We start from the raw sequence: 16724 nt of genomic DNA, 5'->3' as shown, positions 1-16724 counted from the left end.
CATGTGTGCCCAAGAGCCCGAGAGGAGAATGGAGGAGAAGGGATTGCGGCGTGGCCATGCCCCCTGGGGGGTGATTTCTTGCTTTCTATCTCTCTGTCTCTTTCTTTCTGGGGAGGGCATGCGCCCTATGGCAAAAACCTCTAAAAAAAAAAAAAAAAGGATGAGATCATCATTTGTAGCAACATGGTTGAGCCAGGAGGTTATTACATTAGGTGAAATAAATCAGGCACAGAAAGAAACAGTGCATATTCTCTCATGTGGAAGTCAAAAAAGTTGATCTGATGAAGTGGAGAGCAAAATGGTTGCTATTAGAAGCTGGAAAAAGTAGGGACAAGGGGATTATTATGACAATTTCATTAATGGATATAAAAGTATAGCTTCATAGGAATCAATTCTTGTGTGTAGTAACAGTGTAGGATGACTGAGTGTACCAACAGAAGGTAGGAGAGACGGCCAGTTTGTTGTATGGTGGTTAAGGTGGCTGGATGCCATTTGGCTGACTGCATGGTTTGAGTCCTGTACACAGTAGCTTAAAAAACATACCAGATATGTGTGTGTGCATGCCCAAAGTCCTGAAAGAAGGGAGAAATAGAGGAGAAGGGAATGTGGTATGACCCATAGGGAATGCTTTCTCACTTTCCCTCTCTCTTTTTCTCTGTCTCTGTCTGGCTAGTCCAAATGCCCTCTGATCAATTAAAGAAGAAAGGTTAAAAATAAAGAAAAAAAAAGTAAGGAGAAAGCATTTTGAATGTTCCCAAGATAAAGAAGTGATAAATATTTGAGTGAATGGTAGAATAATTACTTTGATTTGACCATTACACACTGTGTACATTATTGACATATCATACTATACCCCATAAATATGCACTATTCCCAATTACTAGTTGTTAATTTAATATGCTACTGGCAGCAGGTGGAGATCATTAACACTTAGTGATATACATTTGGCATTGTACTAGTTATTTTTATCTTTATAAGTAACTCCATGAGGTAGATATTCTTTCCATTTTACAAGTTAGTTAATTTAGGCTCAAAGAGGTTAAAGCCCAAGGTCACACAGTAGAAAGTGGGACAGTGGCAGGACCACCAGTTAGCGTAATGGCTATGTTGCTGAACTCCCATGTACTCGACCACGGTTCTAGTCCCAGACCTGGTGGCGCGTGTGCGTGCATGCCCAAGATCCCAGGAGGAGAATAGAGGAGAAGCGATTGAGGTGTGGCCATCCCCCTGGGGGGAGGGTGTGATTTATTTTCTGTCTCTCTGTCTCTCTCTTTCCAGAGAGCACATGTACCCTATAGCAAAAACCTCTAAAAAAAAAAATGGGACAGTGGGAATTGAAATGAAGGTCTGTTCTATTCTAGGTCTACTGATTATCCTTTGACATGTTAGGATTGTTATATTTAGAAAATTATTCGTAAGGACAGGAAGTACTTTGTAGAACATCATTGATTAAAAAAAAAGCATTTTCAGAAGTAGAAAATAACACTGACACCATTGTGGAATATTTTCTTAAAAAGAACCATTTGATGTTTAATAAAGAATTAATAGTTTAGAATCTATGTGAAATTTATGAAATTCATGTTAAGACCAATTTACAATAGCAGAAATTAGATAAAAAACATTTGAAAACATGGGAATGAAGTATTTTAAATTACTTTTTTTTTGGTATTTATTAAATATGCAGTCCTTCATAGAAAGCCACCTCAACTGCGCTGCTTTTAAAATACTCAAAATATTGTTTTTGCAGAACCAGCGATCCTCAGTGAACATGGTGGCTGGTGATTTAAGTTTGATATCACCTGAGTTGAAAATGGGGCAACCTGCTTCTGCAAGCTCAGACTTATATGCTTATGGCTGCCTTTTATTGTGGGTATGTTATTTTTAATAAAATAGATCAGTCATTTTAGATAAGTTTTAGTGATTCTTCTTAACATATTACTCTGAATAAAGATCAATGGTAGACTTTAAGTAAAAAATCATTTTTAAAGTTTTATCATAAACTCTCATCATATTTCCTGACACTTGAACTTTCTGCAAATTGGCTTGATAATATCTTTTAGGCATTATGTTGTTGTCTTAGTTTTGTTAAAGTCAAGACAAACAGTGAAGAACATTTTGTCTTAAATAGTCTGGAGATAGTTTATGCATATGTGGAAAATAATTGTTAAATGAGCCTTGGGTAAATATTCATGTTTCTAATGTAAACCAAGTAGCTATTTCTTACTTATGGCTCAAGAATGAGGGATTAAGTATGATCAGCATTGTACTGGAGGTTCTTGCTGAGGGATCAGTGAACATTTTCTAAAAGGAGGTAATAATTATTTTAAGCTCTGTGGGCCATATGATCTCTGTTATAAGTACGCAAGTTTTGCTGCTCTGGTGTGAAATTTGTGGCCGTACACAGTATGTAAACAAATGAGTGTGGCTCTGTTCCAATAATATTTGGCTTTGGACATTGAAATTTGATTTTCATATAATTTTAAAAAATAATTATTTTATTCATGATAGAGAGTGCATGTGTAGACAAAAGGGAGGGGGGAGAACCCTCAACAGGGTCTCATCATGACGTGATCCCCTTTTCCCTGTCTTCTAGCTCATCAGGATCTCAGGCAAGTATACACACACACTAAGTGTATTTTCAGGGTTTGAACCTGTGCTCAGCCATGTGGCTTCCAGTGCTGCAGTTCTCTTTGGTATGTTGGTGCCCATTGGGCAGAGTCTGTCTTTTACACTGAATATGTAAAAACTACCTTCTAGGCTGTACAAAAAGAAACAGTAGTATTGATTTGATACAGAGGCCATAGTTTTCTATCCCTGTTCTAGCAAGTGTATCAAAGCAACAAAAAGAGTAAGTCATCCTGGGGCTCTTCAAAAGTTCATGGAAAATGCCTTTTATGATAAAAATATGCATAGATGTCAGTTATTTTGGTACTAAAATAGACTTGTACTTTAATTCTTTTTTACAAAATTTTTGAGGTCAAACTTCTGAAGTTTGAAAATAAAGAAATAACGCTATAATTTATTTTCAGATGACATGATTAATTATGTAGACAGTATTTAGGACTGTACATAAAAGTTACAAGTAGTTAACAAGAAGTGTTTAGTACTAACAAGTGAATTTAGAAAGATAATAGTTTTAATTTCAGTATAATTGTATTTTATATACACTGTCAACAAATAATAGGATATTGAAATTAAAAATCATTCACAAAAATATGGCAGTTTTAGGGGTAAGTTTAACAAAAGATGTGTAAGACCTGTACAGTGAAAACTACAAAGCATTGTTTAGAGAAATTAAAGAAGATGTAAATAAATGGACACATTGTGCTTATGTACTATAGGACTTAATTGTATATGGATGTTAGCTCTTCTCAGATTGATCTGTAGATTCAGAGTGCATATGCTTTTTTTCCCCCCAGAAACTAACAATTAAATTCAAAGCATTAATGGCACAAAGAGGTATGGTGTTGTCTATTGAAGATATTTCGTAGTTCTATCAACGGTACTGGGGAGAAATGTTCACTTGTTGAAATATCCAATTTGTAAGACAAATAATAATGTGGTTGAATGTATGGAAGAAAATGAAATGAAAAAAAATTCTGTAATTTATATAAAACTGCAGATGATCTGGGATAACTAAACCAATTTTGAAAAAAACAAAATTGGAGGAATCAGCAGATGGTGTAATGGTTACATTGCTGCACTCCCATGTGGCTGACCAATTTCAAGTTCCAGACCCTGCATCTTGAAACTCATGCCACATGCCCCGCAAGAGTTTCAAGCCTCCAGGTCTGGGACTAGGAATGTGGTCAGCCACATGGGAGTCCAGTGCCTTAATCATTATGCCACCTGCTGGCCCTGGTGAGTAGTTAATCTATTATATGGCTGTACCAAGTTTGTTTATACACCTGTTGACAGATATTCAGGTTGCTTCCAGATTTTGGCCCTCACACATAGATCTGTTATAAACATTTATGTATAGATTTTTATGTGAACACAAGTTTAAAGTTTCTTACATGAACAAGAGAGACACACAGCACTTTCAATGATATCTTCATCTCTAACAGCTCCATTTGATTCATATTTATAATGTGTATTTCTGCTTTCAAATCATGGAAGAACTTTCTCATCTCCTGGAACACATTGTCTCTTTTCTCTTGTATCTTCTGGAGTTCGTTGTCGCTCTTCTCTTACATCTTTATTAATTTTGTCACTATGAATACTCCGAATTCTTTTTTTTTTTAATAGAGGTTTTTGCTATAGGTCATATGTGCTCACTGAAAAGACAGAGAGACAGAGACAAAAGTGAGAAATCACTCCCTTGGGGTTGGAGGAGATGGCCATACCACAGTCCCTTCTCCTCCATTCCCCTCTTGGGATCTTGGGCATACATTCACACACACCCAGTGTGAGTTTAAGCCACTGGCTCCAGGAGTCAAACTGTGGTTAACTACATGGGAGTCCAGCAACATAACCATTATGGTATCTACTAGTCCCAGTATTCTGAATTCTTCATCTGACATTTTCATGAGTTCCATTGTATTGTCTGTTGATGATGAAGGGTTGTTCTTTTCTCTTGGGGGAGAGATTTTTTTTGTTTGTTTCTCACATTTCTTGTGCCTCTGCAGTGGTTTCTGGTCATCTGATGGATTATACATTTCTTCCTAATAACCCTGAGCATTCAGAGGCATGTGGGAGGAGATGACCCATAATCTCTCTGCTATTCCATTTCCCTGATGCTCATCAAACAACCTGTGCTTTTGTCGTTGGAACTGGATATCACTAAGGCCTCCCATTTTCTCGAGAACAGGTGCACCTGAGCTGAGCTTCAGGGTTTTAACTGAGAGTTCAGAGGCGTATGGGAGGAGATGAGCCACGCTCTTTCTGCAGCTCTGTATTTCTTCCTGCTGCTCACTTTGCAGTCTCTTTTCTCTGATTTTTAGTCATTTGATATTGACGTTTGGCAAATTTGTTGGAAAAGGTTTCTACAGCTATAAATTTGTATGCTTCCCTTTACTGTGAGGTACTTCTGTACCAATTTCTTCTATTGTGTTTTGTTGTTTGATGTGTTCATATATAGGTTATATCTTCCTGGTAGACTGATCCTTTTATCATTATGTAATGTTCCTCTCTATACTAACTTTCTTTATTTTACTGTACCTGATATTAATATAGTCTTTTTTTTTTTTTTAAGATTTTTGCCATAGAGTGTGTGTGCTTGCCAGAGAGAGAAAGGGAGAGAAACAGAGACAGAGGGAAAGTGAAAAATCATGCTTCAGGGGGAATGGCAACACTGCAATATCTTCTGTTCCATTTTCCTCCTGGGATTATGGGCATGCATGCACAAGCACATGGTGTGATTTTCAAGTTGCCAGATCTGAGACTCAAACCATGATCAGTCATGTGGGATTCTAGCTCCTGAACCACTATGCCACCTGCTCCCATTTTTGTTTTTAAAAATTAATATTTGCATGGTACATGCTTTATTGTTCTTTGACTCTAAAGGTACCTAGTCATTTTTGCATCTTAAAAATTAATATTTGTGGGGCAGCAGGTGGTATGGTGAAGGTGCCAGACTCCCATATGATTGACTGTCGTTCAAGTCCTGGGCCTGGTGGTTTGCTTTCTCACTTTCTCTTTCTCACTCTGGTGCGCACACATGGCCTATAGCAAACAAATTAATATTTTCATGTTTTTTAAAAAATTTATTTTTACTATGGAGATGTGCACTGGTTGGAGAAAGCGACAGAGAGAGAGACAGAGAAAGAAATAACCCACAAGGGTGGATGTGACCATGCTTCAGTCCCTTTCCACCAGTCTCCTCTAAAGATTTTGGGCATGGATACACCTGCTGTGATTTTCAAGCCACCAGGTTTGGGACTTGATCTAAGAACTTGGCCATGTAGGATCCAGCTGCCTTAAACTCCATGCCACCTGCTGGCTCTCTCTCTCTCTCTATATATATATATATACACATACCATTCTTTCACTCTAATGGTAAAAGTACTTACATTGTTGATTTTTAAGTTTCTTATAAATAACATGATTGCATCATTTTTTAATTTACTCTATCAATCTGTCTCTTTTTTTATCTTATTTTATTTCAAGTTCATTTATACTGTGAATCACATGATTTAGTTTGAAAAGTGAATATTCCAATATGTTTACATTTCTCCCCAGTCCACTTGATAATAAAGTTATCTTCAACAGATAATAACCCATTTATTTGTCCCATTAATGCTTTGCCTCTCCATTTTTCTCCTTAATGTCCTTCCTCAGACTCTGTTCCTTCACCCATGCTCTTCCCACACTATATCTGGTATTCACAACCATTTACTGTGTTTCTATATTTTTTAGTCATTCAATTTTGGTCATAGAGTGTGGAAAGTTGGTATATATTAAGTGAGGACATACAATGTCTCTTCTTCATAGCCTGCCTTGCTTCACTCAGGAGTAAATCTTCTATATTCATCCACTTTCTGTCAAAAGCCAGGGTCTTGTTTTTTATTGCTGAGTAGTATTCCATAGAGTAATGTGCCACAGTTTTTCAATCCATTCATCTGTTCATGAGCATTTGGGTTAGGTGGTCTTAGCAATTGTGAATAAAGCTGCAATAAATACCAATGTGCAAGTACTTTTCTGATTAAGAATGCTTCTGTCTTTCGGGTAAATACCAAGGAGTGGGATTGTTGGGTCATATGGAAGTTCTATTTGTAGATTTTTGAGGAATCTTCAAATTGTTCACCACAGTGGGTGAACCAACTTAAATTCACACCAGCAGTGTAAGAGTGTTCCTCCTTACACTACATCCCTGCCAGTACTTATCATTTTTGTTTTTTTAAATCTTAGTCATTCTGACTGGGGTTAGGTGTTGTTTTGATATGCATTTCCCTTACAATGAGGGATGTTGAGCATTTTTTCATATGCTTTTTGGTTATTCATATGTCATTCTTAGAGTGTTTTTTCCAACTCATTCATCCATCTTTTAATAGGGTTGATCATCTCTTTTTAGGAACAGCTGCTTGAGTTCCTTCTGTATTCTGGTTATCAATCCCTTATCTAATGAATAGTTTACAATAATATTTTCCCATTCTGAAGGCTGTTGATTCACACTAATTACTGTGTCTTTTGCCATGCAGAAACTTCTTAGTCTGATATAATCCCACTTGTCTATTTTAGGAATTATTGATTGTGCTTTGGGGGCCTTACTTAAGAAGTCTTTGCCTACCCCAATGTCTCCCAGAGTTTCTACAGTGTTTTCCAGGAGCGGTTTTAACTAGTTTGATGTCTTAGGTTTAGATCTTAGATCCCCCTTGAGTTGGTGGTGACAGGTAGGGGTCCAGATTCATCTTTCTGAAGGTGGATATCCAGTTTTTTTTTTTTTTTACATTATTGAAATACTGAGTTCATTTCATATGTACATTTTTGTCTCCCCACCATTTCCATGTCTGACCACCATTACTACTATGTCCTATCATGACATTCTATACATACTTAAAACCAAGCAAAGAGTGGAGTTCCATCTTTAAAAATTAAACAGGCATTTTGGACAAAACATTCTTGGCAGTGGAACCTGGACAACATTTATCAAACACAGTAAGGGAAGTTCTCACTCTGCAAAGGACAGCCAGATATCAACTGTCATAGAAATGAAATAAGACAGAAAATTTCAACAAAACGTTTAAACGGTTTTCTTAAAGAAGTCTTTCTCCACTGCCAGAGATCTTGAATAGCCTCCTGATCAGTCATCCAGAAGCAATTTTTTACATAATTGATAAACTTGGCTTCCACTGTGGGAAGAGAACCACCTTTTTCTACACTTGCTTGCATTTTTGCTTTATCTTCTACAGAACTAGCTCCTTTTGGTGTTTCAGGATTTTTTTCCTGTTTTTTTGAATGATTCTTGACCTTTTGATCTTGGTGTTGATGGTTTTGAGTCTTTTCCATTCTGGTTTGATTTTTGAGCATTTTTTCCAAGAGTATCTCACATAGATTTCTTCACTGGAGCTTTTTATTCTGTTTCCTCATCTTCAGAATCATCATTATCATCATCAATCATCATCATCTCTGTCAGCAGCAAGTTTTACTTTTTTTCTGTGGAACCTTGCTACCACTTCCAGGGGCAGATTGTTTTTCCAGATATACTTAAGAGTTTCACATCCTCTTCCTCTTCTTCTTCTGACTCTGCATCTTCCTCCACAGCTACTAAGTGCTGTCCACTAATATGCACAGGCCCTGAACCACACTTCAACCTTAAGACCACAGGTGGTGTTATTTCAAAGCCCCCAAAGGAAACTGTTGGCTGTACAGACATTTTCAGCATTGCTAGTGTTACTTTAATTGGACTGCCTTCATAATTCATTGTGTCTGCATCAACAATGTGCAATTCATCCTTTGCACCAGGTCCTAAACTGACTATTTTTAAGATAACTGGTGTCCATTTTCATCATTATCCATTTTAAAGTGATAATCTTTGTCAGCCTTTAGTTCACAACTGAAAAGATAGTTCTGGGACCTCAGGGGGCTCGTGTCCATGTCCATTTAATCTTCCATGGGGTGGTGGCACGTGCTTGGGTGGTCGAGAAGGCGGATGGAGGTAAAGGCAGATGGAGGTAAACAACTATGGCTCCCGTAAACAGCTGTGCAGGATGGAATCAATCCAGAGCAGGATATCCAGTTTTTCCAGCACCGTTTTCTGAAGAGGTTTTCCTTTTCCCAGTGGATGGACTGGGAAAAAATCAGTTGACTGTTTGTTTGGTAGTTTATTTCTGAGGACTCTATATTCTGTTCCATTGGTCCACCTGTTTTGTGTCAGTACCATGCTGTTTGGATTACCAGAGCTTTGTAGTATATTTTTGGATCAGGGAGTGAGATACTGCCCACTCTATTCTTCTTGTGCAGGATTGCTTTGGCAATACTAGGTCTTTTATGATTCCAGACAAATTTTCTTTCTTTTTTTTTTTTTTGGAGAGGTATTTTTGCTATAGGGCGTGTGCGCTCACTAGAGACATAGAGAGAGAAAGCGAGAAATCACCCCCCAGGGGGGATGGTCACACCACAATCCCTTCTCCTCCATTCTCCTCTTGGGATCTTGGGCACATACACACACACGCCCGGTGTGAGTTTTAAGCCACCGGGTCCGGGACGCGAACCGCGTCGAATATGTGGGAGTCCAGCAACATAGCCATTACGCTAACTGCTGGTTCCCAATTCCAGACAAATTTTATGATTGTCTTTTCTAGATCTGTGAAGAATGTGTCTGGTACTTTGATTGGGATTGCATTAAATATGTAGATTAATTTGGGTAGACTTGCCATTTTGGTTATATTAATTCTTCCAATCTAGGAACATGGGACATCCTTCCACTTTTTTGTGCCATTTTCAATTTCTTTTTTAAGCTTCTTGTAGTTTTCCTGGTGGAGCAGTTAGCTTTAGTTAGATTTATTTCTATGTATCTTAAACTTTTTGTGGCTATGGTAAATGGAATAACTTTTTTCAGTTCTATCTCAATCTGCCTCTATTCGTATATTAAGTGGGGTCAATTTTTGTTCCAACACCAATAAGTCCCCCTGGAGCAGCATACTGAAGATCATTATGTTCCGCAAAAAGTGATACAATTTTGGAAAAGATTGGCTTACACATGAGTTTTCCTTCACTATCTTTGGAAACAATACCAGGTCTGACTTCAATCTCCTGGCCCACCTATAAACATAAAATTAGTAATAGAAATTACTGCAAAAAATACAACTTTCATTTACCTATCAAAAGTTCTAACAGAAAGACCACAAAACTAAAAAGGCAGTCCTTGGGACCAGCAGGTGGCGTGGTGGTTAAGGTGCTGGACACTCCCACATAGCTGACCAGGGTTCAAGTCCTGAGTCTGGTGGCTTGCTTTCTCACTCTCTCTCTCTCTCTCTCTCTCACTCACTCTCACCCTCTGTCTCTCTTTGGTCAAATTAAAAAAATAAATGAATAAATAAATAAAATAAATAATTATGTTTAAAAACGTAATAATAAAATAAAATAAAATAAAATAAAAAGGTAGTCCTTCCTCTATTTCAAAGATTGCTATTTAAAAATTTAAAAGATTTGAAAAAGAGCTTCAAAATCAGAATCATTTAACTGTTGGTAACTATCTATCACACAGTAAGTCTATCATCATATAAAATGTACTCTATACTCACAAGAAACTTATACATTTAGAGGTCAGACATACTCAAACAACATAATAGTAAACAAGAAATCTGTATCAAATACTAGACACTGTGAAAAAGAAAATGTACTTTTCAGTCTGGATCAATAAGAAAGAGTAAAACTGGGGCTAGCAGGTGGCATGGTGGTTAAGGTGCTGGATTCCCCCATCGCCAACCACAGTTCAAATCCTAGACCTAGTGGCTTTTTTTTTCTCTTTTTCTTTTTCTCTTGTTCAACTTAAAAATAACAGTAATAAATAAAATTAAATAAAATAAGTCTAAAAAAAAGGTAAGGGCAAAACAAAGCACAAAACAAAAACACAACAACCAAAATTCAGTTTACCTTTAATACTCCTTTTAGAATACTACCACCAGCTACACCCCCCTTAAGGTCATCAACTTCACAACCAGGCTTGTTGACATCAAAAGACCTAATAACTAAAGAAAAGAAAAATAAGTTAAAGCCAATTCTGTTCATTTTTAATTGCAGAAGAAATATACTCTTCTAACTTAAAAATTTCAAGATAGAAGCCACATAAGATTTATACCAAAGGGTGACTTTTAACAAAACCAAATTTATTATTCTAATACTTATTTATAATGGAAAAGATTGAAATAACTTGAAAGTTCATTAAACGTTGGTATACTGGACCAGCAAGTGGCATGGAGGTTAAAGAAGCTGGATCTAAAAAGGCTAATTGCGTGATTTGAGTCCCCAAGAGAAACTGGGCTCAAATGTCTGTTTTAAAAGGCTTCTAGGGATCAGCAGTTAGTGTAATGGCTATGTCGCTGGACTCCCATGTAGTCGACCGTGGTTCATGTCCCAGACCTGGTGGCTTAAAACTCACGCCAGGTGTGTGTGCATGCATGCCCAAGATCCCGAGAAAGGAGAATGGAGGAGAAGGGATTGCGGTGTGGCCATCCCCCCGGGGGCTGATTTCTGGTTTTCTGTCTCTCTGTTCCCCTCTCTCTCTCTGTCTGGTGAGTGCACGCGCCCTAGAGCAAAAACCTCATCAAAAAAAATTTAAAAAGGGAACCAGCAGTTAGCGTAATGGCTATGTTGCTGGACTCCCACGTAGTCGACCGCGGTTCGCGTCCTGGACCTGGTGGCTTAAAACTCAGGCCAGGCACATGTGCATGCGTGCCCAAGATCCTGAGAGGAGAATGGAGAAGGGATTGCGGCATGACCATCCGCCTGGGGGGTGATTTCTCACTTTCTGTCTCTATGTCTCTGTCTGCCTGGCGAGCGCACGTGCCCTATAGCGAAAACCTCTCCAAAATAAATAAATAAATAAATAAAAATAAAATAAAAGACTCCTATATCTATAGATAGGAAACTTAGATGATCAAAATATAGTAATACTGTTTCTTCATAAATGGTTCAATGAAACCAGTTGAATGGAAGGCCGAAGTTGTTGTAATTCAGTAGAAAGTACCATATTACTCCATCTCAGCTGCACAGCATACCTTGAGCACAAAAAGGTTAACAATTCCTACTATATTCAGGACTGTTCCTCATTTAGTAATGCTACTTGGATTGCCAATACAATCTCGGAACTAATTATTTTTAAAAATTGTTGAGGATGAGGGACCAGCAGTTAGCATAGTGGCCATGTCGCTGAACTCCCATGTAGCCGATCACGGTTCGAGTCCTGGACCTGGTGGCTTAAACTCATGCTGGACGTTTGTGCGTGCCAACAACAAAAGAAAAAAATCGTTGAGGATGTATTATCCCTGCAGGAAGAGGGACTTTTTTTTTTTAAGAATTATTTTAATTTAACTTTATTTATTTTCATTTGACCAGAGAAGAACGGGATTGGGGGGTGGGGAATGGGGGGTGCTGAGACAGTAAGCCACCAGTCCGGGACATGAACTGCGGTCAGCTATGTGGGAGTCCAGCAACCTTAAACACCATGCCACCTGCTGGCCTGGAAGAGGATCTATTAATAAATACTTTTTTTTTTTTGAGAGGTTTTTGCTATAGGGCACGTGTGCTTGCCAGAGAGACAGAGAGACAGAAAGCGAGAAATCACCCCCCAGGGGGGATGGCCATGCCACAACCCCTTCTACTCTATTCTCCTCTCAGAATCTTGGGCACGCACGTACACACACCTGGCATTGAGTTTAAGCCACCAGGCCCAGGACTCTAACCAAGGTTGACTACATGGGAATCCAGTGACATAGCCATTATGCCAACTGCTGGTCCCAATAAATACTTTTTAAGGGGAATAATCATTGTGGAAAAACTCAAAGGTCACCAAAAATCCTGACAGGATGGAAAAATGGAGAAGAGAATGCACCGAGACCAGGCACCATCAGGGGGTGCTTTCTCCTCCTTTTTCTCTGGCAAGTGTACGTTCCTTCTGACAAATTAAAAATAAATCATACTTTAAAAAACTTCAAAGCCATTCCTATACTTACCAATAAGTCGGGGTTCTGAAGTAAAGTCTCTTGGGGGTACCGGAATTTTCTTAACTATGTACTCACAGACAACTTCAATATTGTATTTCAGCTGAGCAGAAATTGGAATAATGGGAGCTCCTTCTGCTACTGTACCTATATGAAAAATTTGGAAAGAACAATATTCTTCAGTTTTATACAACTTGTTCTACCTGTCTATTACATAAGATTACTAAAAAGGATGTCTAAACATGGCCACACAAATGCCAGCAACAAGTGGAAAGTGATCATTCAGTTCAGAAAAATGGTTATAGTCTATGGTTTGTTTTCACTCCTGAAAATGAATATCATTCCCTTTAAGGGAAAAACTATTAAATCATATTAATAGATATATTTAATATGGTAAAACTGTTTAAAGGAATAAAACACACTCCTGGGAAAGAGCGCTATAGTAGTCAAAAAAATGTCTAATAACATGTAATTAGCCTCTTAATAAATGTCAAGATAAAATTACAGACTCTGCTAATCAAAGACTGCTGACACATACTTTATCTGCTCCATATTAATTATACATCAGACAGGCTGTACAAAGAAATGGACTACATAAACAATTATATTTTAACAAAAATGACTTTTCTTTCTCTTAATGACAGAACTGCATGCATAGGCAGTTAACCTTTCTAACAAGTAAAACAAGACCACAAGAGAATCAATATCAACAATAAGATGCCTCATGTCTTCCCTGAAATGAAAAACACTATGCTGCTAGAGAAAAGGACACTATGAAGATTAAATAGGGACCAGCAATTGGCATAATGGCTATGTTGCTTGACTCCCATCTAGTCGACCGCGGTTCAAGTCCCAGACCTGGTGGCTTAAACTCATGCCTGGCACGTGTGCGTGTGTGCCCAAGATCCCAAGAGGAGAATGGAGAAGGGATTGCGGTGTGGCCATCCGCCCGGAGGGTGATTTCCCGCTTTCTGTCTCTCTCGCTGTCTTTCTGGTGCAAGCGCCCTATAGCAAAAACCTCTCCCAAAAAAAGATTAAATAAAGAAATCACCATCATTGCTGATTCTGCAAGTAGCTATTCAGAAGGAATAGTGTATGTTACCTTTAAAAAATGCTTTTAGGGCCAGCTGGTGGCGTGGTGGTAAAGACAGCTGGATCACACATGGCCAACTACGTAGTTCCTGCCCCAGACTTGGCAGCTTGAGCAACACAAAATGCATGTGTACTTGTCCAAGATCCGAAAAGGAGGGATACTGGTGGAGAAGTGATTGTATCTTGACCACCCACCATGGCAGGGTGCTTTCTCATTTTCTCTGTCTGTCTCTCCCTAGCAAGCACATGAATCCTATGACAAAATAAAAAAGAAAAACAAAAAACAAAAACGCTTTTATCCATTTTACTATCACTAAGCATTTTTTAAAATGTGATTGAGGGACCAGCAGATGGCATAGCAGTTACATTATTAGACTTCCACGTAGTCAACTGCACTGTAAGTCCCAGACCTGGTGGCTTAAAACTCATGCCAGGTGTGTGTGTGCCCAATATTCCAAGAGCAGAATAGAACAGAAGGGATTGCAGTATGGTCATCCCCCCTGGAGGGGGGGGGGGTTCTCATTTTCTGTCTCTCTGGCGAGAATATGTACCCTATAGCAAAAATATCTTTAAGAAAAAAAAGTGATTGATAGGGACCAGCAGATTATATAATGGTTACATTGTTGGACTCCCAGGTAGTCAACCATGGTTTGAGTCCCAGACCCAGCAGCTTAAAACACAGGCTGGTTATGTGTGTGTGTGCATGCCCAAAATCCCAAGAGGAAAAAATCCCCCTCTGGGGGATGATTTCTCATGTTCTGTCTGACTCTGTCTTTCCGGTGAGTGCATATGCCCTATAACAAAAATTTCTCAAGGGAAAAAAAAGGTGATTGATAAAGTTTCCAGAAGATAATTTCAGTTTTAACTTTCGGGTAGCAAAATTATGCTTCAATAAATGCAATTCAGAAACACAGATTTCAGTAGTAACATCAAACCATTAACTAGAAATAAGTACAGAAATAAGGCTTAAGATCCCTAGGTTTGCCTTGTTCTAGGTAATCTATTATATTAAACATGAATTTCCTATCTGGTAACTGTATTAAATGACTCTCAAATGGATTCACAGATTTTTAGATATTATTGCTTCTTACCTTGTACAAATGCAAGGATCTGTTCATATTGTTCTTTAGCCTGACTTTCTTTTACCAAATCAATTTTATTTTGTAGAATTAAAATATGCTTCAGTTTCATAATTTCTATAGCAGCCAGATGCTCAGAGGTCTGAGGCTGTGGACAAGATTCATTACCAGCTAGCAGGTGAAGAACAAAAAAGACATGTGTTAAGTATAGCTGGAAATATTCACAATCGGCAAATCCACAGTTAGAGAAAGCATATTATTGGTTGCTAAGGGCTAGGGAAAGGGGAGAAAGGGAATTGACTGTTTAATGGCTGTGTGTAGCTGGCATTCAATAAAGGAAACTTCAGTGTTCCAAGTCGTACTCAAGGAAAAAGCCCTGGATGTTGTCAAACATCCACCTTTGGGAACCAGCAGTTAGCGTAATGGCTAAGTCGCTGGACTCCCATGTAGTAGACCGCGATTCGCATCCCAGACCCGGTGGCTTAAAACTCACACAGGGCGCGTGTGTGTGCGTGCCCAAGACCCCGAGAGGAGAAGGAATTGCGGCGTGGCCATTCCCCCTGATGTGGCTCGATTTCCTATGGGACTGGAGGAAGCTCTGTTTGCCAAGACTATACTGGATACTATGTCTCACCTTCACCCCCAAGTTAGCTAGCCAGACCCTCTGCTTTTTGCCCCTGCTTCACCCTCTGTGCCTATACTCACTGGAGTTTCTCAATCTTTTGGCTTCCACTCCTGGCCCGAAACAAACTAATCACCTTACATGATTTAAATGGAAAAAATCTATCAATTTTGGGGGGGAGGCGGGGGTGCTATGGTAAGGATTCTCGGAAGCTATCAGCCCCAGAGTAGGGCTGTCATCCTAGATGACATGTTAGTTAGCGTTCATGTCACCCTTAGGTAGTGAACATGGCCCCTAAAAGTCTTAGTTCCCCTTTAAATAGTCCATCTTGGATTTGTTTCACAGTATCTGTTCACACCAATTCTGATGTATTTACCTATCAACAGAAGAGCTGCATCCATCACTGCTGCACCGTTCAGCATAGTAGCCATCAAAATATCGTGGCCGGGACAGTCAACAAAAGAAACATGTCTAGCAATAGAAAAATAATAATCAGCCTTAATATCAATCAATACTTGAACATGCAAGTGATAAGTTACCTAAAGTTAAATCACTTAAATAATCCTTATTGCTATAAAACGGTCATGTAACTTGTTTCCAGAACTTGAAAATAACATTACTAGCTGAGAGTAAAATCATAGCAGATGAAATCAGCTATGTGTAGCAGTAACTGAAGAGACGGAAACTACCAAATTCAATCAAAATGAATATGGTATTGGGACAGCCTCGTAGCTTCCTGGTTCCCACAAAGCTCACTGAGGTTTGACTCTTGGCCCCAGTAGCTTGAAAACACACTGGTCATATGTCTGTGCATGCCCCAAATCCCCACAGGATGGAGAAATGGAGAAGGGATTGTGTCATGACCACATCCCATTGGAGAGTGCTTCCCTCCACCCCCATCTCTCTCTGGTGAGTGTACATGCCCTCTCGCAATTTAAAGAAAAAAAAAAAAGTTAAAAAAATGAGTATGTTCCAGAATAATGGCACAGAGGGTATATGAGGAATGTCATGAATTTAAAAGCTAAAACCTAATGACTTATAAAAACCTGTTAACAGAATAGGATACATTTGAAAAATAATTTGCCAAAAGACATGTGGCACCTTAAAAGACTAGGGACCAGCAGGTAGTGTGGTGGTTAATAGCCCTGGACTCCCACAGGGCTGTCTGTGGTTCAAGTCCTGGACCTGGTGGCTTGCTTTCTCACTTTCTCTCTCCCTCTCTGGTCAAATTAAAATAAATAAAGACAAATAAAATAATTCCTAAAAATAGAAAAAAAGGGAACCAGCAGTTAGCGTAATGGCTATGTCGCTGGACTCCCACGTAGTCGA

At 38.7% G+C, this 16724-nt stretch overlaps 2 protein-coding genes and 1 pseudogene across 2 annotated transcripts in view; 1 reads left to right on the top strand and 2 right to left on the bottom strand.

Annotated features, from left to right (window-relative positions):
* Positions 1–3491, top strand: part of STK31 (serine/threonine kinase 31) — a 148045-nt gene extending 144554 nt beyond the window's left edge. Inside the window, exons 21-22 of the mRNA XM_006146687.1 lie at positions 1748–1870; positions 3420–3491. Of these exons, the coding sequence (XP_006146749.1) occupies positions 1748–1870; positions 3420–3491 (195 nt within the window). The remainder of the gene's footprint in view (positions 1–1747; positions 1871–3419) is intronic.
* Positions 3492–7641: 4150 nt separating this feature from the next.
* Positions 7642–8553, bottom strand: LOC114007494 (nucleophosmin pseudogene; annotated as a pseudogene).
* Positions 8554–9528: 975 nt separating this feature from the next.
* The window catches only part of EIF2S3 (eukaryotic translation initiation factor 2 subunit gamma), a 12901-nt gene continuing 5705 nt past the window's right edge, over positions 9529–16724 (bottom strand). The window contains exons 5-9 of the mRNA XM_006146662.3: positions 15772–15866; positions 14786–14944; positions 12615–12749; positions 10537–10631; positions 9529–9702 (exon numbers count right to left, since the gene is read on the bottom strand). Of these exons, the coding sequence (XP_006146724.1) occupies positions 9529–9702; positions 10537–10631; positions 12615–12749; positions 14786–14944; positions 15772–15866 (658 nt within the window). The remainder of the gene's footprint in view (positions 9703–10536; positions 10632–12614; positions 12750–14785; positions 14945–15771; positions 15867–16724) is intronic.

The sequence above is a fragment of the Tupaia chinensis genome, unplaced genomic scaffold (assembly GCF_000334495.1).
Source record: "Tupaia chinensis unplaced genomic scaffold, TupChi_1.0 Scaffold000184_1, whole genome shotgun sequence".
Classification (NCBI taxonomy): Eukaryota; Metazoa; Chordata; class Mammalia; order Scandentia; family Tupaiidae; genus Tupaia; species Tupaia belangeri.
Note: the sequence above shows the minus strand (reverse complement) of the source record. Positions and strands in the feature narration are given on the sequence as shown.